Source organism: Acanthopagrus latus, chromosome 17, assembly GCF_904848185.1.
Source record: "Acanthopagrus latus isolate v.2019 chromosome 17, fAcaLat1.1, whole genome shotgun sequence".
In the NCBI taxonomy this organism is placed as follows: Eukaryota; Metazoa; Chordata; class Actinopteri; order Spariformes; family Sparidae; genus Acanthopagrus; species Acanthopagrus latus.
This window is the reverse complement of record NC_051055.1, coordinates 10,578,333-10,604,103: the sequence shown is the minus strand read 5'-3', so window position 1 is coordinate 10,604,103 and position 25,771 is coordinate 10,578,333. Positions and strand designations below refer to the sequence as shown.

Genomic DNA, 25,771 nt, shown 5'->3' with positions numbered 1-25,771 from the left:
GATATCATGAGTCCTTAATCATTCAAAAAACAACAAAAATGTTGGTAAAAAAGACTTTTTACATGTGCTCTTGATTTGAAGAGCATGACTGTTTCTGATGACAAGATGGAAACATACAATGAGTCCATGCCATAGTGTAAAACTCATAAAATGAGACGGGCAATCCTGCAGAAAATCCAAATATTTATGATGAAAATGCTGTACATGCTCTAGTTCACTGTGACAGCTGTTGAACAAGGTCCTCTGAGGTCTCAGCCATATTGTCCTCCTGGCATAAAGTCCTATTTTACATCACACTCTCAAAGTGGACAAGCCAAATCCATTAACTCAAGGTCAGTTCAAAATGACTGAATACAAGGTGGATGTACAGTTGCAAGTGGCTCGACCAATCAGTGTTCAGAAAGAGAGAGAGACAGAGAGAGACAGACAGAGAGAGAGAGAGAGAGAGAGAGAGAGAGAGAGAGAGAGAGAGAGAGAGAGCCTGTCTTCTTCCAATGAGAGCAGCCTGCTGCGTGCGGCTCCACTTCCGTGCAGCCCCGGCCCTCCTAGCGATGATGTAATGTCATGAATATTGAAACAGGTTGCTTGGTGGTCGGGAGGCGCTCGACTCAGCATCCCTTCTGTCTCCCCATCACCACTACCCTTCAGCATCCGGCAGGGGAAAAAACACCCAGAAAAGGTAAGAAAATGAAATTGGCGCTGCATGGTTTTCACGTGATGATCCCTTGTGTTGGAGCACACAGGCGTGTTTGAGATGAATGTGCCAACAGTAACCTGTATGAAGGGCAAATGTCTGACTGTGATCCACATTGTGTTCTGTGCTGTCAGGCCTCCGAGGTGGCTTGATTTACTGTTGCTGCTCCCAGTTGTTTATCTGTAGAAACAGCTCGGAGCTGTGCTCTTCTCTCGTGTTTAGACTCAGTCTTATCTTGATTAAATCAGATTGGGAGATTGTGTGTGAGGGGGCTGAGTGTGTTACAGGCAGACAGTCGATGTTTGGTGCTTTAAAACCACAGAGACAAAAAGGGGGGGGGGGGGAAATACAATAACTGTTCCAACTGTGGAAAAGGTGAACGAAACGGTGTGTTCGCTGCTTCTGACACTTTTATGGGTCATCTGCCGTCCATTTGAGGAGTGAGTCACTGCTAATGTTGGATATGAGGAGTGAGGTGATGGCTGATGGCTCTCTCATTACTCTTGTTAGCCTGGATGGGGCTCATCAAGAGGCTGAACCATCCTTTGTCTATTTTTGGGTCTATCGAGGACCAGATCAGAGTCCACTCTGAATCGTATTTATGTCAACTGTGCTGGAGCCGGTTTTAATTGGCTGGCTGCTGCCCCAGGTTTTACAGCCAATGACATTGCCTTCTCTTAGCTCTCCCTCTCTCGCCAACTGCCCTTTCGGCAGCGCACATGACGCAAATGACTGTCTAATTGCCCGATGTGCAGCTGATCTCACACGCATCTCAATAAAGTGGAATGAATGGCCGACTGCACAATCACTGGTGCTCACGTATACCTGTCTCTGGGCGCGCAGCCTAATTAGCCCCGCTCATCTACAATGCAAGGTGTGTCCCGATGGACGTGCTTTATCTAAATAATCAGATTATTCCTATTCGCGTTACAGTGTTGTCCAAGTTTTATTAGTTGGTCGACCTGTGGATGAGAATCTTTTCTTGAGTGTTTTCTAGCCTCGATCACATCCTTCTTTTGTAGCCTTTAGGTCTGAACAGTCAATTGCTCCGCTGCTGCAGGGATACAGATGAAGGGGATGGATGTTGTTGAGGATGAGCTGAGCCTTTGACACCATGATGAACCCATCCTCTGCCGACTCGCAGCGGCAGCCAGACAATAGCAGCCGGAAGCAGCAGCAGCAGCAGCAGCAGCAGCGCTCGTCTTCTCCGGCCGGGCTCAAAGACAGTGGATCTAAAGCTACACAGAAGAGCAGCAACTCGTCAAAGCCCATCACGTCAAAGCAAGGAGGAGGTGGAGGAGGGAGAAGCAGCCGAGGTCATTCTCCCGTCTGCACGGGCAGGGAGCGGCAGGCCGGAGGCGCTCCTGCCGTCAGAGGCGCGGCTGCTGTCCAGGCTGCTGGTGCTGAAAGCCCGACACTGAGCAGGCCCGCGGCGGCGGCAGACCGAGGCGGCACCCACACACCAGAGGACTGTCCCCGCCCCGCCGCTGATGCCTCCTCATCCTCCAGAGCAGATCCCAGCCGCGTCGTTTCCGACCAGCCCTGCGCATCCAAATCCCCCAAACTGAGGAGCAAAAACCCGAGAGGCGGGGAGGCCGCCGCGGCGACGGGCGGCGGCAAGAAGAGCTCCAAGAGCACGGTGGGCTGCGGACCCGGGTTCTGGAAGGAGGGATGCCTGCAATCCGAGCTGATACAGTTTCACTTGAATAAGAGCTTGGGGAAGAAAGGGACGAAGATGCAGACGAAATCTGCATCACCGCCGGCCTCAGAGCCGGAGCTGTCTCCCGAACCAGACTGTCCCAAGCCGGCTCCACAGCCGGACCACAGACTGCACGAACAGATAGAGAAGCTGGAGGATGAAAACGACGATCTGAAGGTAAACTGGTGACATATTACGAGCCAGACCATTTATACACTTGCTTTATCATATTCTGTTTAGCATGCGCAATGGTCGCACCTGTTGTATTTGCTCACAGGCTGTAGAATGACTTCTGCACGTAGCTGCGGCTTAGTTGTGAAACTAATTTCCCTGTGTGAGCCCTGGTTGGATTTAATGACTATGTGACGCTTTTTATTGTCCGTGTTGTAGACGGAAATCGAGGAGATGCGGGCAGAGATGGATGAGATGCGGGACACCTTCTATGAGGAGGACGCCTGCCAGCTGCAGGACATGCGCAGAGAGCTGGAGAGAGCCAATAAGAACTGTCGGATCCTTCAGTACCGCCTGAAGAAGGCCGAGAGGAAGAGGCTCCGGTTTGCAGAAAGTGGCCAGGTGGATGGAGAGCTGCTCAGAAGTCTGGAGCAAGACCTCAAGGTGAGTCTCTGCAGGGATGGGCATCATTATATTCCGTCATGCTCATGATTCATCATGACTTCTCTCTTCTGGCGGCGTCACTCTCCCAGGTGGCCAAGGATGTGTCGGTGCGCTTGCACCATGAGCTGGAGAGCGTGGAGGAGAAGAGGATGAAGACAGAGGATGAGAACGAGAAGCTGAGGCAGCAGCTGATAGAGGTGGAGGTCACCAAGCAGGCGCTGCAGAATGAACTGGAGAAAGCCAAAGAGGTGAGGGGATGATGGGAGTGTGTCCACGCAAACTGGAATGGTAGTGGAGCGCAGACCCCTTAAACTCAATCAAGCCTAATCCAATATTAAACTCCACAGCCCTGAATCACTATTAACCACCCATAACTGCTTAACCGTAATTCAAGCTCACCAGATCTAGGATCCACATCAAATTGATTTGTGCCATACTCATTCCAGCTCATAAACATGATAAAAGGAATAAAAAATGCTCTTTTTGAGGTAGTTATTACTGCAGGACTATAAAATCACACTTGCAACTGAGAGCACGGTGATTTGACTTAGAATGCTTTACCAGAAATGTTCTTGCGGGTAACTTTAAATGGTCCTGTTTTTCCATTACTGGGCCTTCAGTGTTCCATAAATCCGGATGATATCACTGCCTTCGGTAAGAAAACAGTGAGCTGATGATGATGATGATGTAACCACTGTTTCCCTGCAGCTCTCGCTGAAGAGAAAAGGAAGTAAGGATGGGCAGAAAGCAGAGAGGAGGGCTCCACAGACCCCGATCGAGGTGAGTCAGTAATTACATTACTTAGATTAGATTAGATAAGTTATAAACTTAAGTGGAGATGTTTTAATGAGGTTGGTTTTCAATTCAATTTCCAAATCAAAACAAAATGTAATATGTAGAACTAAGCCCCGGAGAGTCATAATTTGTCATTAGTCAAAGCACATTAAGGAATAACAATTACAATATGTGCAGAGGCAATAAAAGCGTTCCCAGAAATGTCGATTTTTAAACATGCCTCCAAACTAAATAGAAGTTACATGAAAATGTTCCTCCATGTTGACTATAAAATATATTCACCACTCACAGGACTGAAAGTAATGGGAAAATTAACAAATTCTCCTCACAGGAAGAAAATGACGATCTGAAATGCCAGCTGGCCTTCATCAAGGAGGAAGCCATCTTGATGAGGAAGAAGATGGCAAGGATCGACAAGGAGAAGGACCGACTGGAGCAGGAGCTGCAGAAGTACCGCTCCTTCTACGGTGATGTGGACAGCCCTCTGCCTAAAGGCGAGGCTGGAGGGCCTCCTACCACCCGCGAGTCGGAGCTGAAACTACGCCTACGCCTGGTGGAGGAGGAGGCGAACATCTTGGGAAGGAAGATTGTGGAACTTGAGGTGGAGAACAGGGGGCTGAAGGCTGAGCTGGATGACATGAGGGAGGACAGGTACTTTGACTTTAATCCTCAGATTCTCAAGGATTGCAAAAGTAGAAAACACTGGTAGAAATGTAGTTGTTGGATAGTCTAATATTTCTACACAGAGAGAACGAATCCATTATTAATGACAAGTGAATTTATATTGTCATGGTTGAGTTGAACATAACTGTATGGTGAAACCCTACCATCAATAATCTGCATTACACATTTGTCACATTTGTCTCCTCTCCTCTCCTCTCCTCTCCTCTCCTCTCCTCTCCTCTCCTCTCCTCTCCTCTCTATAGCATGGCAGCAGCAGGAGTGGATGGCTCTGGTACTGGAGGTCAGCAGTGCAGAGAGCAGGGTGAGGCCTTGTCAGAGCTGAGGCAGCAGCTTCAGCTGGTAGAGGACGAGGCGGAACTCCTCCGCAGGAATTTAGCAGACGTGGAAGAGGAGAACAAAAAGGTAAAGGGACTAATTTCAGGTCCGCTGCATTGTTATTGTCAGATCAAAGGACACAACTGTTTACAGTATGACTGAATTGTAGTCAGCAAGCGAGCATGCAAAGCTATTTTATTCCAGGTAGGACGGGAAATGTAATTTCCTACAAAATGAGAACATTAAGACCAACAGCTGACGAATAAAGATAGTGAGGCTTGAGTTAAATGCAATAACACAAATAATAATAAAACGTCTGAGATTGTCAGACCCGACTACTGAAAGAGGAAGCTGAAAAGTTTAGTTTTAAAAAAAAATTTCATAAATTATTATTGTGAAAATTTACTCAGTTTCTCTGACTGCAGCTATCATCTATTTTCTCTCCATGTGAAGCCTTTTTAAGCATTGTTAAATTTAAATTTAAATTCCATCAAAACTGCAGCAGACTGTAAGTTATATATGACGTATGCTCTCTGATGTTACTAGGCAACACGGTGCCGTTTTAATTTCAGAGGTGTCAGATGTCATTTTTATAAGTGTGTCCTCTTTCTTTGTGTGCTATATTTGGTATCATCAATGACTTTTGAGGACTTTTATAAGTCTGTCTGTTCTCTAAGCCTCATACATCAGAAATTCAAATGTGTGAACTATTCATACTGGCAGCACTAAATACAGACGGGGATAACATCCAGTTTTCATCTTTAGGTGACAGGTGAACTCAATAAACTGAAATACAAGGCTGGATCCCATGAAGCTGGATCAAGACATGGAGGAGGTTTGTTTTTTATTTGTTCAGTGTCTTTCAATTAGCAGCTTTTGAAAGGCAAGCAGTCTCTATTACAGCTTGATAAATCTGTTTCTGGTGAAAAATGTGTTTCATAAAGCCTCCAGGAGCTGCGCATTAAAGTCTCATTTCCAGAGGTGTTCCACTTTTCATTGTTGCTCTGTTTCAACCCCAGGAGGAGCTGACCCCGCTAAAGTGGATGCCCTCCAGGAGGAGCTGAAAGCAGCACGTCTGCAGATCAATGAACTGAGTGGCAAAGTCATGCAGCTCCAGTACGAGAACCGCGTTCTGCTCTCCAACATGCAGCGCTACGACCTTGCATCCCACCTGGGCATCCGTGGCAGCCCTCGGGACAGTGACGCAGAGAGTGACGGAGGTCGGGATGATGACACCCCCTCGGCCTCGGCTTCCTCCCCTCGTCTCCTCCCGCCCCACCGCAAACGCGAGGGCCCTATCGGAGGGGAGAGTGACTCAGATGAGGTGAGGAACATCCGTTGCCTCACCCCAACGCGTTCCCTTTACTCACCCGTGGATAGTCGTTTTTTATCCAGAAGCCTGAAGGACCGGCAACAGATGATAGACATCCGCATCGAAGCGGAGAGGCTGGGCCGGACCATCGATAGGCTTATCGCTGACACCAGCACTATCATCGCAGAGGCCCGGGTATACGTCACCAACGGGGAGCTGTTCGCCAGACTGGACGACGATGAGGAAGGTGGCAGGTAACAGACACACGACTAGGAATCTCATTTTCTACACTGAAAAGCACCTTTCTTTGCTAAAAGGGACAGTTCACCCCAAATCTAAATAGCTTTTTTTTAAAAAATGTTTTACCTCTAGTGCTTTTATCCATATAGATTGTTTTGTGTGAGTTGCCAAGTTTTGAAGATATTAGCCATATTGATGTCTGCCTTGTCTGAGATATAATGGAACTAGATGGCTTGTTGTGCTGAAAACTACAAAAACATAAAATAAAAAATAATATAATAAATTCCATAAGGAGTCAAAGGGAAAAATATGTATTTTTACTTTTGATTTTGAGGTGAACTGTCACTGTATCTACAGTAAACAGGTCCAAACATACTCTACTTCTGCTCCACAGGATTAGAGAGCATGAGCTTCTGTATCGTATCAATGCCCAGATGAAAGCCTTCAGGAAAGAGCTGCAGAGCTTCATAGACCGGCTGGACGTCCCCAAGCAGGAGGATAGAGAGGCGGAGGAGCCCCTGTCTGTAAGCTGATGCAAACACACAAATATGATTGGCTTTAAAGACCGTGATTCATGTTTTTTCTAATACGCACTTTCTTTGCTGCTTGTCACTCCCTCCGCTCCTCCCTCCTTTTTATTTATCCATCATCCATCAAGATGTTTCAGCCCATTATTTTGCTGATCCTCATTCTTGTTCTGTTTTCCTCACTCTCTTATGCCACCATTTTTAAATTGGTATTCCTTTTCACCCTGTTCTTTGTTCTGTAAAGCACACACTCATACTATATCATTACATATGTTTTTTATTATTTCCTTTTTTTCTTGACTTATTTGTTCATTTTCAGTTCTGTTATGTTGAACACGCCACATAAGGTCACTCAAGGTACAGGACATTATCATTTCCCATGTATGATCCAAGCTGCCCATCTACTCAGATGCTATCAACATTAACTGGAGACCAAACAATTTGGAGCGACAGTGGAGTGTTAGGTAAGTATGTCGTTGAACTCTCTGACTATGAGTAATGAGCTTTTTGCTGTCAATTCAAGTTACTGTTTTGAAATTGTTGCAGTCTCCAGGGCCCTACACACCCATAGTACACCCACACGGGCATCTTTTACTTAATATGCCGAATTGGAAGCTTCTTGACTGTGTGGGCTTGATTTACATCTTGCTCCCTTTCCTATTTATACTATTTTCATTCTTATTAGCACATACAGATTGGGAACATTATGTGATTTGCTGCATAGCTCAGTTCGACCTGAGCAGAGGTCACATCAGCCATATAACTGAGAACACCTGTGTGGGTGTGCAGGGCCTTGAATCTGCTTTTAAATGCTGTGTAGAAACTTAACTGTTGCTGCTGCTGCTGTGTGTGTGTGTGTGTGTGTGTGTGTGTGTGTGTGTTTTAAGAATCTATAATGTTATTGAAACATGCTCTCCAAAATGTGAAGAGCTGAAGAGTCAGTGAACCTTATTTGTTCATTTTACGTCATGGAGGTTTTGACAGGTCTGTCTATTTGAGATGTTTTTACATGACCGCAGCAGTGACCAGACAAATATTAAAGTTTGTGCTATGTCTGTTTGAAAAAACTCTCAGAGACTACACAAACACACGCTTGCACACTAGTACAGTTGCACACCATCTGGCACCATGTTGCTTCTGAGGCAACTATACTGTCTGAGTCATGGTAAAATGTCAGCATAATCTGTGACAAATCGGTCAAGAGGAATATGATAGGAGTGTTGGGATTTTTACCCACATGGGGTTATTAGTTGTGCCATTTAGAGCTGTGTATAAATGCCCATGGGTGGGTCTTGATAGATCAAGCCAAAAAATGTACCGATGTTGGAACTGTTTAACCGACGGACCTGACCACCAGGACGGGGGCGGAACCGGTCCACTTCTTTCATCCCACCGGTGGGATGTTTGACGTCACATATTAGGGCCAGCTGTGGAGAGAGAGAGCGAGAGAGAGGGGGAGAGAGAGAGGAGGATTTTATTCCCGTTAATGAAAGCATCATTTCAGCTGTAGGCTGTCGCTCTCCAGTTGTTTTTAACTAAGCCACTGCATTCCAGTCCTGACTTTATTTCAGCTACTTCGTTGGCTGAAATGTAGGCTCTAGTTGGCTGTTTCTTTTTTCCCCTGGACATTCACTGCAGCAGGAGCATATTAGAGAAAGAGGTAAGGATCTGTTCGTCTGAATGCCACGTGCGTCATATGTGGGCGCTCGAGCGAAGCAAAAACATTCCAGGTGTTGTGTTGAAAGCTAACTAGCTTAACTCGCGCGTAACTATCACGTAGCCTACTGGTTATTAGCGTAGTTCACCGCGAGCAAAAACAGTGCTGCGACTTACCTCTCCGGCCTGACGCCACACTACTGTAGCTGTCTACTCGTTGTCTTGATATCAAGATGAGCAGATTCCCACCCCTCTTTGCTTTCCTCGTGACAGTCATCCCCCCTTGTTAGGCTGAGATAGCAGAGAATTATGGCAGCAGGGTGGGAGTCGTGCTATGGATAAGAAAAGAAGAAAGGTAGGTAAACTTTTCGCTTTTCAGCGTCAAGTCGAGACGCTTACCGCGCCTTTAGCAAGAATAGTTGACAGTTAGTGAAGCCATTGGTGGTAATAAGCGGGTTGCCGCCTCTCAAATGAGTGACTGTTAGTATGCAGGCTCGTAACGCTGCGCGGCGCGTAAATTGATTCGTTTCCATGGATACAGCGCAAGGTGGTATCCTCCCGCGACGTAATTAGAGCGAACTGGTGTTGATTAATGGACGCACCTCCAGACGCCGCTCGGCTATCCGGCTTCAGGAAAATACACTCATGGCTACAGGCGGTAAAAATACTCCGCTGCTCTTACATCAGTGCGCTCCGTGATATTTTTGGGAACTTCTCCCATTCGCGTCGCGGTGGTTACTGGGTGTCTGTCGCTGCCAGCTCTGGATCGTCGCCTACAACGACTCTGCGCGGGGGGAGAGAGGAGACACAGCAGCGCGTCCTGAGGTTTCCTCACAAACATGTAGGAGGAAAACAGCGCCCGGGTGCACCAGTGAGGAGGTGTTTTTTTCTGAATGATAAAATCACCCTAGACTCTGGCACAACAATGACGGCTTGACCTCGTCTCCGTGAGAATATGGAAGGGACCAAAGCGTCCGCCGGTCCCGTCGCCACAGCGGAGGCTGCTGCGTGGCCGACGGGGGATTTGGTCGGGTTTGGATAATTGGGGCATTCAGTGTGTAACCGGTTTGAGCCAGGAGATGAGAAAGAGTGCTGAACTGCATCAAAAATGATTTGAACTTTGAACTCGCCAAAAAAGCTTTTGTGAACAGCTTTTATCATTCTATCGTCTCAAGTTTTTTTTTTTTTTTTTTTTTTAATTTTTATTTTAATGCGTTGGAGGAATGTGGAATGCGTTCATGAACGGCTCGGGGCTGCACGGTGGGGGCGGCGCTGGCGGGGGCAATGTCCCGTCTCAGGGATGGGAGTTTGTGCCGTGCTCCAGGATGGATAGGGCTGATAGGGGCAGGGGCAAAACCCGCAGCCCGCTGAGGAGGATCTCCTCTCCGCCCACCGTCTTCAGCCAGCTCTACGAGCCCCAGTTCGCTGCTTCACCGGTCGGCGGAGAAGTTGGATCAGGGACACAGCTGGAGGTCCTCAGGGGACAAATGTGGCCGGGTCCTGAACCCCAGCAGCAGCAAACACAACACACGAGGCTTAAAAAGAAGATTGAGGAATTGAAAAAGCGACATGTACAGGACAAGGAAGGGTGGATGCGGGAGAAGGAGACATTGTTGAGAGAAGTGGCTGACATACAAGTAACTGGAAAAAACCACACACATACTTTGTTTTTTCTTTATCAGCATTGTATAGGAAGTTGTAGTCTGTCTGTGTTTCGTGGTATCAATTCTAATATTCCCATAATATTCCTGTGGGCTTCAAATTCAAAACTTTCTAACTTTATAAACTATATATCATCAGTACGCAGCAGTGTATCACCAAGTATTGATTCATTTCCTTATTGGTTCTTCTCTAATTGCCTCAGTTTCATCTTGTGGAATAGTGATACTGTACAAATATGCCATATCATGGTGTCATATTTGGTTGACAAGCCTGCTGCCACCTTTGTTTCCATGGCAGGGAGGGGAGAACAGGAGGATTCTGCTGGACTTGAAGACAGTTTTGGAGGAAGTGCAGTTGGAGGTAAAGCGAGAGGAGGAGAAGAGGAGCGAGCTCCAGCTGCAGTACACCAGAGACAGATGTGCCTGGGAGCTGGAGAAGGCTGAGCTCAAATGCAGGATTGCACAGGTAACTCAGGGAGGATGACGATTGTGTTTGATCATGTGTGGTCGGGGATCTAGGATTTGTTCAAAAGCATCTGCAAACAGATAATTAGTTGAAGTTTGTTAGTGTGGATTTTTGTGTGTTTGTAAGGCTGTCTGTACTGTCCTGTCTGCAATACTATAAATAGCTGTGTATGACTGGCATGCATGCTTGTGTATGCAGGTGCATGCTGTGAGTGCAGTTATGTGAATACAAAGCAGCACTAATCTTGTTGAGAAGCAATACGTAAAGAATACCTCATTGCAGTTAATATATACATAGTTTTCTTGTGTGTGTTTATGTTTGTGTATTTCTCATGTTCTGTGTATGTGTGTCCATGTCTGGCCTTCGGTTTGGTGTAAATTGGGCTCGCCACGTTTGCCACCCACATGGAAGGGTGATAAGTCACCTTGGCATCCATCCAAGTCAAGCCTCAGCTTAGACAAAAGATTTGCACTGAGGAGGCAAACGTAGTTATAGCCACTCAGCCAGACACAGCCAACTTTGCTTTTAAAAGGGAGCTCTAAGTAGATGAAATATTGACCTATTGTTCCCATGCAGAGCTACTGTTAAGAGATTTTTTTTCCTCTAGAAACAGGCAGAAAATAGTTAAAGAGCTAAGTTTGCATACCAGTGCCATGCTGTGTCAGGCATTGCTCGGATCACTTGAAGGACCATGCATAGTTATTCTTCAAAGTAACAGGGCTTCTAGGGATTTAGTTTTTTTTTTTTTTTCTCTTTCTAGTTAGATCAGAGGATGGATTTATTTGGTTGCTTTAAAGTAATATAATAAACCTGATTAGACTTGCTCATGAAATTGTTTGACTCTGTTAGAGTTTGATTTTTCGACTAGTGTTTGCATGCCCCAGTGCTCGTTGTGTCTCTAGTGATGTTTTGACAATAATCTTGTGTCTTCATCTGCCCATTGAGCCCCATAAGATTCCCATCACATTCTTAAAACTAATTGGTCTTGCAGTCTAACATCAAACAGCCTTGCTTTTTTTGTTCTCTGGAGCTACAAGACAAATCAAATAATTCCATTTCAAGTGATGAACCTCAGACATTCCATGATGTGGTGCTGGAAATTAGCAAGGTGGTGCGATGATACTGTAGAGCAGTTGGACAAGACCACTGATGACTCGATGACACAGGAATGCAACATAGTAACATATCTTTACCAGATCACACATCAGACACATGTGGATGGTTTAGCTATCATATTGTCAATCCCTCTGTGTGAATATATGGCACAATGTCGGTGTTTAGCTCTTCTTTGTCCTGCTGGCTCTGTGCCTTCTCACACTGTGGTTGACAGAGAGCCTTATAAAAACAGAGACATTTACTGTTCTGTTTTGTGTTTTTGTAAAGCCCATTGTGAAAGTGGGAGAAAGAGGCTTAATCTACTGCTGGGTTTATAACATAATGACACACACATACACACAGTGATGTTTATATCGCAATGCTATGTATGTGAGACATATGTGTCAAAGGCAGCTGAGTTAATCAACACTTTTTAATGTTTTGTTTTTATTTTCATAGTTGCGAAGTGCTTAATTAAGCAAGTGACACACACAGTATGCAGACATTTCTTTGATTGCACAAACAAACCAAGGGAAATGTGACTTGGAGTTGAGCCACGCTGGGCGGGATTAGCTCCATTGTAAAAGTTGTTTTGTCTTGTTGCCACATCCTGCCACAGTTTATAGTTCTGGGTACATGTTTACTAAGTGCTAATGTAGGGCTGCTCATCAGGTTAAAAAAACATCAAGTCATTCACAGCTCAGTAATCAAATGTTTGTGGTCTTTAACTACATCACTGAGGAAGGGGTTAGGGCTATAACCATTGGTCTGTTCTTTGTTAAAACAGTAGCATTAAATATAATTTGGCTCTTGATTGAAGATTGTTGCAAACACATTTTTATAATCCATGTAATACTCTTTGATTCTGCATTCAGAGAGAACACAGACGATAGAAACCTGATCCGTCATTTAATTTGATTATTATTTATAGATAAATTGCTGAACAATCACATGCAGGAGGCTATACAGAGATCTTGGACTAGGCTAAACCTTTTACAAAAATGCATGTTGGGGTAACTTCATTTTACCTCAAAGTGGTTTGTGAATAATCTCTGCATGGTTCAGACACTCCTGTCATTTTCCACATGTGCAGAGGAGATCCCATTTTTAGCTTCGACAGACAGTGAAAACCAAGTAATACGTAGGTACAAGGTAGTTGTCAGGGCAGTAAGAACAAATTGATTTGCAAGTAATTTTTCCAGTTTGCTTTAGATGCAATCAACTGAATGAGGCATACAGTCAAAGAGGGCTCAGTGGAACTATTGCTTGCATTTTTTCTATGATAAGCTTGTTAGTATTCCACTGCTAGCTTTTGTTCGTTTGTTGTTGGACTTTGTAGAGAGACTTTGAAAGCAGTAGAATAGAAGAGGGAGGCAGCCAGAAAACTTTAGAGGATTATCCAAGCAGCCAAGTGTATAATACAAACCTGAAGACAGTGAATAGAAGAAGTGTTTGATACTTAAGAACCTGGGTTCAGTGAGTCTTTATGTAAAGCCTTAAATGAACTGGCACTTGCCTGTTGTCATAGTGAAGATTTCCTTATCTGCACCTGACCAGGAGAATCTGCTTAACTCCACAGTCTAGACTGCTACATGAGTGCTTTATGAAGTCAGGTTCATGCATAACATTTCCACATGATTTTAACATATTTTTAGCTGTGCTTAGAAGAAAGTTTACATTCCTCTGTTGGTCGTTTAATTGGTACATACAACATATATTTTTTCATACTAAGGATTTTGAACATGAGGAATTTACATAAGCATTAACAATGTTATAGTTTATCAACAGTTGCATGCTTGTTCTATTCTTGAGATTAATTATGCACCCTTCTCCACTGTAGGTTATGACTGTGAATGTAACTACTGTATGTTGTTTCCACATCCTTTTTGGGCACTTCCACCACCAAATACCAAGCAAGCATCCAGGGTCCCAGGCAGAGGTCTTAGGCAGGATATTTTCCAGGCATATTTCTCCGCATGCCACTGATTTATGAAAGCTGCTGGCAGCTAGGAGACATCTCACTCTGCCTTAGCAGCCAAGCCCCCCTCCTCCCTTTACCTCGTCTCCCCACTTCCCCAAGGAATGTGACATTGTACAAGGCTCTGTGTCCGCTATTTATAGTGGGTCACCGTGGTGACACAGTTACCTTCATATACCCTGGGCCATGGAGTGGCAGACAGGGTGTCCAAGGGTAGCAGGGGATAGCTCTAGATTTTTAAGGTGTGTGTGTGTGTGTGTGTGTGTGTGTGTGTGTGTGTGTGTGTGTGTGTGTGTGTGTGTGTGTATATGCGTGCTTTGTGCGCCTTTTTCCTGTTATGGTTCTGATGATGTTGACCTGTGTCCCTGTTCACGTGTCCCTCCAGAGTCTCAGAAGACACTTAAACGTAAATCAATTAAATAGCTCTCTTATTTAGATTCTGACGCTCTTGTTTTTGCACTTTCACTATTTGTTTACATGTGGATGTTTAAATAGATTGTGGACAGCACCCATCATCATGTGTCTGTAATTGTGGAGAACTTTAAGAAGACCCACAGGCAGACAGAAAGGGTTGACTTGTTTTTCTCCACCATAATTTCATGACCCCAGGCCACAGGCAGAAATAGCACCATGACCGAGGCTTGTAAGAAGGCTTTGGTCGCTGTCTGTGACTGAACACTGAAATAACACACTCCGGCATGCTCGTATGCATTCTCTCTCTCTTTCTAACGCACACACACACACCCACCCACACACATGCAGGCACAAGCGTATATGTACAGGCGTTGTCTTGGGACGTTTCCAGTTCTAAAGCCAACACTTTTTCTCCTTTTTATGAGCAACCAAAAATGCACAAACCACAGAGGGTACAGATCAATGTAGTGAAACACACCCTTAAATAGAGGAAAGCCTCTAAATCTTAGAATTCCCTTGTATTGCAGTATCTCTTTGTTATAGGACATTTCAGATTAGTTTTTCCAAAGCCACTATCTTACCTAGACAACATGCTTTGGCATAAATCTTTGGCCCTGAGCACAGTTTCCAGGGGAAATGCCCAGGGTTTTTCACTTGAAGAGGGCAACAAATAAGAAGACTCAGTAATCTTCCCACTGGAACAAAAATGTCCAATTGAACCTAATGAAACTGGCATTTTTGTCATGTGATTTTACTTGTTTGTGTAGAAAGATCCTCTCTGTGTGAATCTGTATTTCTAATAACTGATTGTCATTTGACTGAGGCCACATGCATCCTCTGCAGACACATTTAGCTCTCAGTCTGCCATATCCTGCACTGTATCCTGTTTTAGTGGCATGTCATAGAAAAGAGACTTGAACCTTGAACCCCTGAACTTCATGTGTGAGTTCTTACAGGAAATTTTCATCTTTCAATCTTCTGTCTTTTCTCCCTCTTCCCTCCTCTGAACCCACTCACACCCGTCCCTGTGGTGCATCAATTCCCCCACTTCCTCCACCTTCTCTTCCTGCCACTCCTTCATTCTCTTAATTCCACTTTTCACAATTTCTCACTACTGCCTTGCTCATCTTGTCATGCTTTTTCTCCAACCGCAATTTATCCTTTATTACCACTGAATGTTTCCTCCACTGACTCTCCCACCCTTTCCCTTCCCATCTCCCTGTTCTCTTTTCTCTCCTCCTCTGTGCCCTCTGCACTCCCTGTCTGTTTCGTTCTCTTCAGTTGGAAGCTAAAGAGGCTGCTGGTTTGATCAGTGGAGGAGTCCAGTCGGCAGCGGCAGGTCCCGTCTCCGTGTTGTCACGGAGTGTTCGAGAACAGCACGGCGAGACCTCATCGCTACGACGGGAAAGGGAAGAGCAACGGAGGCTCCTGGCGGACACACATTCAGCGGCCATGGACCTTCGCTGTCGCCTGGAGCACAATGAGAGGGACTGGTCAAGGGAGAAAGCCGAGCTGCTGGAGAGGTTCGATGTGGAGAGAAGGGAGTGGGAGAGCCAGCTGAAGGATATGCAGAAGAAAATAGAAGAGGTAAGGCGCTCTGAGTGCGTGTCTGAATGAAAATATTTCGGCATTTTTTCAAGGTTTAGTGATTTGGATTTGAGGCAAGTGAATGACTATATGAAGGAAAACCCCCAAAATACCATATGAAATACTATTTCCAAACCTTTCTCTTATTGCATGATATATGTCATCCTATGCACTGAGCAGCCTGCAGTTGTAAAACTTCCCTCCTACACATCCTGTTCATCATCAACACTGTCAAAACAATATCCCTGATCAGTGCAGCTGCAGAATATGAAGAAAGGAAGGAGTGGAAGGAGGAGGCAATAACTGAGACAGCCTATGGCCTGGAGTGACAAACAGAGAAGCTTGCATGCAACAAAAAGACATTTATGAGAGAGATTTATAGGAAAAATCTACTCCTCCTCAGGTGGCCACAACCTGACAGTCAAAGGAAAAAGCTTTTTTGTATACAGTCAAAATATTTCCTCTGAATTTCCATAGTATCGTCTTTGTGTCACATTTTAATGCATTACTTAAATGTATGAATCAACAAAATGTCAGGAGTGTCTTGCTAGGTTCATGTTTGGAAATGTTCCTGATTATAAATAATAGATCTATTTTAATGCTAGAGGGATATGAGAAACAACTAGTTGCTACATGACTTGCTTTCTGCAGTACTTGGTGTTGCACCGTAGCCGAGCATACACTGATTATATTACTTGTCCACCATGGCCTCAGTCGATTACCTTTTTTTTAATCAATACTTGATAGGCCGATGGGCGTTGCAATTACAAACACTCTAGCAGGAGTCACATGTCACGTTTAACATAATGAGTAAAAATAAAAATCAACTTGCGTTTTGCCAGTAAAATGCTTTTAAAGTGAAGCTACAGCAGGAGGAAATATTTGGTTTGCATTTGCAGTAGATTTACTCAGCACTCTGAGAGTCTTCTCTTGCAAAAAGCCTATTGTACTGGGTTACACCGGTGCTGTTACAAGCTTATTGGTTGGGTTGGAAAATTTCCACACCAAAGCAATCCTACTAGTCAATTAATCAATTCACCAAAAAGTAATTGGCTATAATTTTGATATTGTTGGCTAGTAACAGTTTTTAAAATGTGATGATTTGATGGTAAAGTGATGGTAAATGATCTTGTCTTATGTGACGGTAAATCACTTTTGAATCGTTTATTGGACAAAATAAGCAATTTTAAAGACTTCACCTTCAACTCTGGGAACTTAAGATATATATATTTTTTATAGACTAAACCATCAATCAATTCAAAGACCCCAGTATACAGCAGATGTATTTAAAATGCCAATACGTGTTAGCTTCAGCCCTAATGTTGAAGTTTAACTTTTTCAGTTGACATTGAAAGGCAGAGTTAAGAAAGTACAATAGGCTAAGACAGATCAGAGAGGGAAGTTAATCAGAGCAAATTTATACATGTAGGAGAGGGGGATAATGGTAAAGAGCAATACATTTTACAAGTGTTATAACAAAAGCAGAAGTCAAACTCTAAAATGCCGGAGGAGCAGATTAGTGTTTTTAATAAGGGAAGCAAAAGTAGTTGGACAGAGTGCGAAGGCACTGGAACAATTTGCTATGAAAAGAACATGTGGCTCTCATTTGCCCCTCTGAGACCAGAAAATGAGAGAGGAAAACAGCAGAGGAATAAAGCTGGCTAGAAGGCAGTAGTCCCATCTAGACATTGCGTGATGGGAAGGGTGCCCAGTCAACATGAAAAGTTACTATTCTGGGATTTCATGGAAGGAGACCAGAGGTTATCCAATTTTATTTGTGAAAATTCTTTGAATGTTTTTTTTAATCTTCTGTAGTCTAAATAGTTTCATAGGCTTCACTGCTATGCTGTCTTGACACTACCCCATATTAGATTGTGATTATGAAGCAAGAGCAGTAGATTCAAATAAAGTACATATTATTCCATTAACACTGATTATCATACAGATGATTTAATTCTCAAGATTCAAGCATCAATGTTTGTATGATTATACAATCAGGCTTGAGGAACAAGTCTAATGTAATCAATAGATAATCTGAAAATACCATTACATTTATGGAACTCTGTTTAGAAATAAAAAAGAAAAGGATTTGTGTTCATATTTGGTGTGTGGATATGTGTGATTTCAATAAAATAGTTGATTTGCCTATACAATGTAATATTACTGTTGTTCAGTATTTGCAAAATGTTGAAATTCATCTTAAAAGAATGCATTTGAAATTACCAGAGGACAGTGATCGTCTCAGTTAACAATAGACTTTTGGACTACTCACCTCTATTTGTTCTTCCTTTTTCTAGCTGTACTGTGAAGTGAGGGCCAAGCGAGAAGGGACTGGACTGGATAGTGGGAGGCAGGACAACGATGATATTGTAAAGAGGCTCAGCATACGCTCAACCAGCACTGGCTCCAGTCTGCTCAGTGACAACTCCCGCTCAGAGCCACTCAGCAGCAACAGTCGGTCAGAACCAATCAGACGTTCACCGTTACCTGGTTTTGGTCACAGCAGAAACATCAGTGGCAGCGGTTGTGTTGGCACAGATAGTTACCACTCCACCTGCTTCCAAGCAGACAGCCTCTGTGAATATAATAATGCTGGTGGTCAGTTCGCTCAGAATGACCTTTCACAACTTGAGCTGGTGGATGAGTTGAGACACACTTGGCAGCAAGACTTCATCACTGATTGCAAGGAAACTGTGGATACAACACAACTGGGTGCCATTTTTCACGGAGCTCCAGAATGTGGGGTGCAGAAAAATGTTCCTCAAGATAATGAAGAAAAAGTCCATGTTAGTCCTCGAGAAAGTCCTTTTTGTTCTGAGCAGAGTTACAGCAGCGATAAGAAGAAGAACACCACTGCTCTTAATGCTGTGAGTGTTTTGAACTACTTTTGTATTTGCTAAAAACACGTTTTATACACAGAGAAGACACATAAGTGTGGTTGTCATTCTCTGTCTTGTCTTGCAGACATAAAAACATGTTCCTGTACTGCCTCCTGTATACTTTGTCATTCCTTAGTTTCTTTGATGACATAATCTTCTTTACCTAACTTGGTTTTAATTTTAAGACTTATGTAAATAATGTACTGCAGTAATACAGTGTCCAGAATGTCTCACTGCATCTCTGTTTCCTCTACTCTGTCTCTCAGGCTCTGAAGGAGATAGCCCGTGTAAGCGAGGAGCTTTGTAGCTACCAGGATGAGATCAGAAAGAAGAGCGGGGATAAGAGGTAAATCCTCTTTGCTATGTTTACTTCCTGGCGCCAACATGGACTTATGATATAATCAGTCTGAATGATGTGTCTTGATGCACTTTTGTACATAATGTCAGTTCCATGTTTGTCTGTGCTGTAAGTGAATGATAAATGAGATGGACTGGCTATAATTGAAGTGATTGTAAATGCATTTTACTGTCTGACGCTCCTCAGGAACCGATCTGAATCCCTATGCCCACCGGAGGGGGGCAATATGCTGTTCAACCATATTAAAACCCGACTAGAGGTGGATGAAGCCCCCTGCGACCTTGGCCAGATTTATGATGACCTTCGGGCCTTTGAGAGGGAAAACTGGACCAGCTTGTCATCAGATAACACCTGGCAGACCGATGGAGGGCCGAGCAAATCCCCAAGAGCAAACGCTGCTGATCTAGACAGAGCAACACCGACAAGTCCTGGAGTGCTCTCTGAGATTGATACAGCAGCTCCACCCATCCCTCCACGCAGCTCCTCCTGGAACCTGAGTACCCCCAACCAGCCAGACATAGAACTCCACATCCCAGAATCCCCCATGGCGACAGTGAGGAAATGCCACAGCCCCTGTGTTCTCGTGGACAGAAAGTGCAGCAGCCCATCTATTGTCAGGAAGTTCGGGGCTATGCTGCAAGAAAATGAAGGAAAAGTTTTGATAGACGGTGTGGTTTCATCTTGCGCCGTGCCTGCTAACCCTAAATGTAATGTCGGCTGCTGTCACAACCGCTGGTCCTGTGATGCAAGCAAGTTTACTAACAGTAAGTTGTCTACACATGGGACTGTGCAGAAAAGCTTCTCTGAAGTCAACATTTTGACTGCTGGAAAAGACATGTGCTCAGATCACAGACCTGGTGTTGGGGGATTGAAAGAGCTACAAATACCTCCAATTGTCAAAGAATTACCTGTAGATTTGCTATTGTCCTCTCTTGAAATATCACCTGCCAGCCTCAAGCTCCAGAGCTCCAAAAGAAACATTATGCTTGAACAAAAAACAGCTGAGTTCAACAGAACTTTGTTCCAGGCTGAGATGGGTCGTGGCGTCGAGGACGGTTTTCCAGTAACAGATGCTGGCTCTGTTGGTGTCCAGCCAGTCTTTTCAGCAACTAGTGCGTTAGATGACGTCATTGCTCCCAGGGAGACAGCATGTCAGTCGCATTGTACTGATGTCACTACCAGCGTCACGGGTGTGTATCCTGAAGTCACATTATCTCTCTCCACTTTGGATCCTACAATTCATGAGGTTCAGTCAAGACAAACAAAGTGTGGTACTGAAGTTCAAGAGGTCAGAATGAACCTTTCATCTGAACAACCATGGATTGGAATCAGGGAGGCAGATACAGTAACCTCTCAGAGTCCTGCACATCATTCTGAGATCAAGCACAAAGCTCAAACAGCAAGCAGTCCTTCCAGGAAAACACAACACAGAGCCGCCACAGAGGCTCTCTTTTCTGAGCCGGTCTTGCCTGTAAATACCGTGCCAGGTCACAATGTGGACAGTTCCAGCTCCAAGAATGAGAATTCCAATGAAGCAAAGCCACAGCCTGCCAGAGTCGGTGTCTCACTCCAGCAGCCGTCTGCTGAGAACAAACAAAGACAGATGACACAGCCGAGGCATGTGTCTGTCCCCCAGTCTGACTCCTCCAGACCTGGGCCTCGAATAATGACCGACCATCCCTGGAAGCCCCTCACTCTAGCTGCCTACCCACGGCCCGAGGGATCCAGGTCCAACTATGGGGCAGTTGAGAGGATTCTGAAGAATTACGAGAGCGCAGCACGGGCTAAGCAGAACCAGAGCCATCAAGATGAGTTGTCTTCAAGTCCTAACATCAGTGTCAGACAGGAGGAGACTGTCAGTGAACTGGACATGCTGGACATGGACCCTCTGCCCTTACCTCCCACACTGAGACACACACAGGCTTCACACACCTCAACGACGCACACTACACATGCACAACTCAGCAGCCACTTTGCCATGAGTGTGAAAGAGATACATCGAACAGTGCAGGTGGGTAGAGTCAAGTATCTACAGTCTGTATTCCCACTTCAGCAGGTGTGCTTTTCATTGTACAGATGTGAAGTGAGTCACATTCTGTTTGAATAAACTATATAATTTTGCATAAAGAATGCATTTTATTTGGTTAAAATACAGTGAGTCACACTATTTTCAAGGCCAATCACACACAGGGACCTGGATGAGCTTGCACATTTCGTTCCGCTTCATTCCATTCTGAAACACTAAGCGCTAGTTGCCCTTGACTGAGGACAGCTCTGGTGGGAATGTTGTTTATTTCTGGTATGTGCTAAGAGACAGAAGCAGGCCAGAGCCTCCATTATAATCTGGGCATCTGGGCCATTCCATTGCTTCAAGGCTCCTAACAAAAGGAATTGGTGGAGCGGCATATAAAGTTTAAACTTGGCAGGAGGTCTGTCACCCTCATCAACTCGTCTTTCATCTCCCAATCCCTCCACGGGGCCTTGTAGTGGAAGTGTTTTTCTGGTCTTTGTATTGTAATTACAAAAGTATCTGCAAGAAGCCAGATGACTTGATGCCCTGGGCAGACCACGGAAATAAGAAAGCTGAAGTGATTATGCTGCTTTAAAGTCATGCAAATGTTAACAAAATTGCGGGAGCAATTATCAAGCCCATTTTATTTGACCTCTTGAAAAGAATGTAATGAAAGGCACCACTTTAGTTTAATCTCAGGTGAAGCAGCACTGTCCAAACTAAAATGTGTAGCAGAGCTGCAGCACATGTGAAGATTTTCTCCTGACCAAATGGAATAGGATCTACCTGTGTGACCTTTCCACATGAGCGTGCTGAATCTATTAGTGTTGCTGTTTGAAATATGCCTGTTGTTTCCCCTAGGGTAAAGAAGACTACAGATGGAACACGTGACAAAATGTAAAGTATCTGAGTGTGTGAGCTTGATTGTTGACAGAGCGGTGTGATAATCCTAAATGGTAATTCATTTGTTTCTCCACAGGATAAGGACAAGTCTCCCGTCTCCTCTTCCTCCGTCCAAAAGAACTTCTCGAGGCCCGCCCGTCCAGCCAACCGACGCCTCCCCTCTCGATGGGCCAGCCGCTCCCCCACATCCTCCTCCTCCACCTCCTCCTCCCCCTCTACCACCCCTGTTGTGCCTCCTTCCTTCCACCTCAAGAAACACACTTCCTCCTTCACCTACTCACATGCCTTTCACATAGAGACTGTCATCATTTGACATCCATCTCCTAAAGAAACCGTCCTTTTCATTACTGTTGTACATACATGCCAAATCCAGACAGTCTCCACTCCTACAGACTCAGAAGTGCTTTAGCTGTGAGTTCATCTACTCACCTTTTAGAATGTATGCGGCATCCAGTGGAGCCTAACTGACCAAGGAAGGCAAGAAAAAGGATTTGAAGCAGCTTCACTTATTCAGTAGTCTGCTATGATTAACCTGCCAGACATCGTTCATCACCTCAGAGGACAGTGGAAACATCACTTTCCAAGGAGTGATCACATCCAATGAGTCATTCATTCATGCCAACCATCTGAATGGATGTCCTATGCTCAGGTCTGGATCCTAGCCTTGACTAGTGTAGCCTTGCATATCTACCAACAACAGACCCTTCACTACTCCCTTTCCTCTATTTACTCTATTTACACCTTTAACAGTGACAGTAGCTCATACTCAAATGATCTAAAAACTTCCAGCCAAATAAAATCCAGATGTATTTAATCTGTACTGTATTTTGTATTTTGTGTGCAACATGTTTTGTGTGCATTTTGCACAAGCTATGATGCTGCATTCACAGTATGCAGCATCATGTTGGATTGTGAGGTAAAGTCAGAGGGGCAGAGATTTCCCCCATGCTGAGCTCTCAGTGTGTGTGTGCTGAATAAAGCAGTGTTGGTCTTCTGCCTTCTTGAATATTACCTGCAGTACATGCCTGGACTGTACCTTGCCTGTGACTAAAACATTTTGCTTTCTGACTGGCTTTACTTTTTTCATAATTACAGTAACACAAAAATGTGAATGTGAGTTCCTTTGTTTTTATAACTTTGTACCAAAGGCTGGTTTCTTTATATGCATCTTCCTGATTTGAAAACAATGTTTGTAATGGCATTTAGTTTTGCTGTCCACCCATTGCTGATGTTCTCCAACCAACATGTCTGTTAAACATTATTCATGAGAGCCTGCTTTTGTGCATAACATAAATAATGATAATTATCAAAATAATTAAAAGCCTTTTTTCTACCTTTACTAATACTGAATGGTCACATATCAGGACATTACTCAGCTTTTTTGGGGTCAAAGTTGTGAATCATATCATGAAAGTGATGCCTTTGCTGTTCTTTTTGTGTAATAAACATAAGGACTAAACAAACTCTGTTCTCTTTTTAAAATCACTACATTTGCATCACACTTTCTTTGTACTGTATGTGGGTTCGTCATACGGTGCAGCTTTGACTGAGATGTTTGTTAAATCTTAAAAACTCCAATGTGGAGCGTGACTATGAAAGTGAATTCATACTCAAACAACGGACAGCATGTGTCACCAGCGTAACGGCCAAGTGTTGCTATGCTTTTAACTAGTTAACTTGATTAGCTATGCATCTATTTTTTTGACAGGGAGCTTGGAGCACCAGGGGAATGGAGGAATGTTGAACCAGGACAGGCCGTTGCTAGCTGGTTAGCATGCTAACTTTAGTAGATTCCACTGAAAGGCAATAGGTCGACAACATAACATCAGAGCTGTTATTTCATAACATTCTGTCTATATTTTTTGTTAATTTTGTAATGTAATCAACTGAAATTCTCATGTATTGCATCTTTAAACTGAGTATTATTATGTTTTTCTCCAATCTCCAATCTCCAAGTTGCTAAACTACAAGCCAATGTGCAGTTGCACATTGAAATGTGAAATGTTACCCTTTGCATTATGAGCAATGAGGTCTGAGCATCAAACATTAGACAGAAATATTTTCATGAATGCATCGAGAGGAGTCCTGGGTGACCTTTCAACTCACAGAGATGAAGCACCAGAGCTAAACCGACTGTCTGGCTCCTTCAATCTTGTTGAGTGACATCTTCAGCGACACTGTCATCTCGTCCTCTGAGTGATGGCTGCAGAGCTGCGTGACAGCAGCACACGAACCAGCCATTACTTTGATCATTTTGGTGTTCGTGTGCTTTTCCTGCTGTATGTGCGTTTACAGTGTATGTGTCTGATTTTGTTTCTCAGGCAGTGTGATGATAAGCCATCACCATCTCACTTCTCACCTACTTGTTTGCCTGTCTGCATCATGAAAACACCTGTATTATTTCGTATTATTGCTGCACTGCCTGGGAAATGATCAGTTCCGCACCTTCACGCACACACATGTGCTCAATCACTGATATAAACATACAAATGCACACACACACACACACACACACACTCATACACAACCCCGGCCCAGCGAGGGACAGACACCTAACCCCTCACCCTGAAACCTGGCACCTTGGGCTGACTGAAATAACAGGTGCGACAATGTTACGGTGCCAGAAATCCTACCCTGGCGCTGATATAAATATAAATATTGTCATCCCTCTCTGATGGCCAGCCCAGCGCTGTGTTGGCTGTCTCACCCTGTTTTCCTGTGTCAAGGTTGGGCAGGAGTACAGATTCCCAGTACTGGCCTGTGCTCAAGTCTGGAGGTTTCCAGATGTTTGAGCTATTTTATAATCAGTACTAACTGTTTTGATTCCAGTTCTGCTTCTAACACAATAACATTTGAATGAATTTATGAACCAGTCTGCATTTTATCATGCAAACAGAGTGAATACAGTTATTGTCAACAAGTGTTGACACAGCAGCTTCTATAAAGTCTATTGATTACTTTGCCAATGGATCAGAGAGGACATCTTACACAACATTTTATATCAACCGTGTTCCCAAATGTTTATTAAACCATAAATATAAATGTACCATTTAATAATAATGTTTATTGCAAAGTCGAACCATATTATAATAAATGTGAAGAAGGAGAGTTCCTGGAAATCTGATCTTTAGTTGTTTTCCACTGTCATTTAAAGAGTTATTCCACCGGATATGACAGCAGGAAAACAAATGATCAAAATCAATACAGCAGAAACACAGGCATCACCCTTTTATATTCCACACAGTCTCCTTCTTTTCAAAACCTGGTGCCTACATTACCCATAATGCAATGTCATTACTGAATTTATGACAGTACCTGCAGCATCCACTGGAGCCACAAAAGGCTTTATCCTATTATTTTTACATCTGCAGCCACACTCCCTGAGACCTCTAAACACACATTAAATGTGTAGAATTGGTGGAGTTACCCTTTAAAACCATGTGCCACACACAGCTGTGTGCATGCACAGGTGCTGACTTCACTGTTTAACACAGCTAAAGTCAGGGACCAGGAACTAATCAGACTGCTGTAACAGCTTGTTTTCTCTGATGCTCCAATAAAAGTCCATATCCTCATGGACGTGGTCCACTGGCCATGCTCCGCACTGTCTGATCTGATTTGATTTGATCTGTCTAGACCAAAGTGTGTCCTTCCTGTAGCCTCCATCCTCTTACAGCCTAGAATAAGCTACACTGCATTGGAATTCTAATGAGCTGCTGTGTCTTTATGCTGACTAGTCAAGGCTACATTTTGTCTAGCAGCGGTGTCTATTTTGTTTGTTTTGACTACGACATGGTGAAGCCAGACAGTATGTTATATGGCACGGCCTGATTGGCCCATAAGGATGTGCTCATAAGTGTCATGACTGACTGGTCATATTTA

At 44.1% G+C, this 25,771-nt stretch overlaps 2 protein-coding genes and 1 long non-coding RNA gene across 7 annotated transcripts; 2 read left to right on the top strand and 1 right to left on the bottom strand.

Moving 5' to 3' along the window:
• Positions 1-482: 482 nt before the first annotated feature.
• On the top strand, positions 483-7,338 carry LOC119005758 (protein SOGA3). Of its 3 annotated transcripts, none has more exons than XM_037073656.1 (11): positions 483-679; positions 1,755-2,570; positions 2,784-3,008; positions 3,098-3,256; positions 3,717-3,788; positions 4,135-4,454; positions 4,730-4,889; positions 5,568-5,637; positions 5,822-6,368; positions 6,749-6,878; positions 7,013-7,338. In XM_037073656.1, the coding sequence occupies exons 2-11, from the start codon at positions 1,809-1,811 to the stop codon at positions 7,121-7,123; spliced, it is 2,556 nt and encodes an 851-aa protein (XP_036929551.1). In that variant the 5' UTR covers positions 483-679; positions 1,755-1,808; the 3' UTR covers positions 7,124-7,338. The 3 variants fall into 3 exon arrangements, with proteins under 3 accessions (XP_036929551.1, XP_036929550.1, XP_036929552.1); XM_037073655.1 differs by having other exon boundaries at positions 1,717-2,570; XM_037073657.1 differs by lacking the exon at positions 483-679 and adding an exon at positions 1,295-1,568 and having other exon boundaries at positions 1,717-2,570.
• Positions 5,958-8,854, bottom strand: LOC119005760. Its single transcript, XR_005070568.1, has 5 exons — positions 8,715-8,854; positions 8,200-8,308; positions 6,731-6,883; positions 6,173-6,342; positions 5,958-6,097 (listed from the first exon to the last, which is right to left on the bottom strand). It is a non-coding gene; the product is annotated as an uncharacterized LOC119005760 (long non-coding RNA).
• soga3a (SOGA family member 3a) lies at positions 8,726-23,343 on the top strand. Of its 3 annotated transcripts, XM_037073653.1 has the most exons (8): positions 9,128-10,174; positions 10,497-10,664; positions 15,433-15,738; positions 18,036-18,605; positions 18,884-18,963; positions 19,162-20,986; positions 21,848-21,883; positions 21,966-22,108. In XM_037073653.1, exons 1-7 carry the CDS (start codon positions 9,761-9,763, stop codon positions 21,875-21,877), a joined length of 3,393 nt encoding a protein of 1,130 aa, XP_036929548.1. In that variant the 5' UTR covers positions 9,128-9,760; the 3' UTR covers positions 21,878-21,883; positions 21,966-22,108. The 3 variants fall into 3 exon arrangements, with proteins under 3 accessions (XP_036929549.1, XP_036929548.1, XP_036929547.1); XM_037073654.1 differs by lacking the exons at positions 9,128-10,174; positions 21,848-21,883 and adding an exon at positions 8,726-8,892 and having other exon boundaries at positions 21,966-23,343; XM_037073652.1 differs by lacking the exon at positions 21,848-21,883 and having other exon boundaries at positions 9,129-10,174; positions 21,966-23,343.
• The last annotated feature ends 2,428 nt before the right edge of the window (positions 23,344-25,771 follow it).

What these genes read in the sequence shown, in the direction of transcription:
- LOC119005758 (XM_037073656.1), top strand. Translation starts at nt 1,809, where the DNA reads ATGATGAACCCATCCTCTGCCGACTCGCAGCGGCAGCCAGACAATAGC. An exon ending in ATGAAAACGACGATCTGAAG is followed by an intron (nt 2,571 to 2,783) that starts GTAAACTGGTGA and finishes TCCGTGTTGTAG; the next exon opens with ACGGAAATCGAGGAGATGCG. An exon ending in GACGATGAGGAAGGTGGCAG is followed by an intron (nt 6,369 to 6,748) that starts GTAACAGACACA and finishes TCTGCTCCACAG; the next exon opens with GATTAGAGAGCATGAGCTTC.
- soga3a (XM_037073652.1), top strand. Translation starts at nt 9,761, where the DNA reads ATGTGGAATGCGTTCATGAACGGCTCGGGGCTGCACGGTGGGGGCGGC. An exon ending in TGCAGAAGAAAATAGAAGAG is followed by an intron (nt 15,739 to 18,035) that starts GTAAGGCGCTCT and finishes TCCTTTTTCTAG; the next exon opens with CTGTACTGTGAAGTGAGGGC. An exon ending in AGATACATCGAACAGTGCAG is followed by an intron (nt 20,987 to 21,965) that starts GTGGGTAGAGTC and finishes GTTTCTCCACAG; the next exon opens with GATAAGGACAAGTCTCCCGT.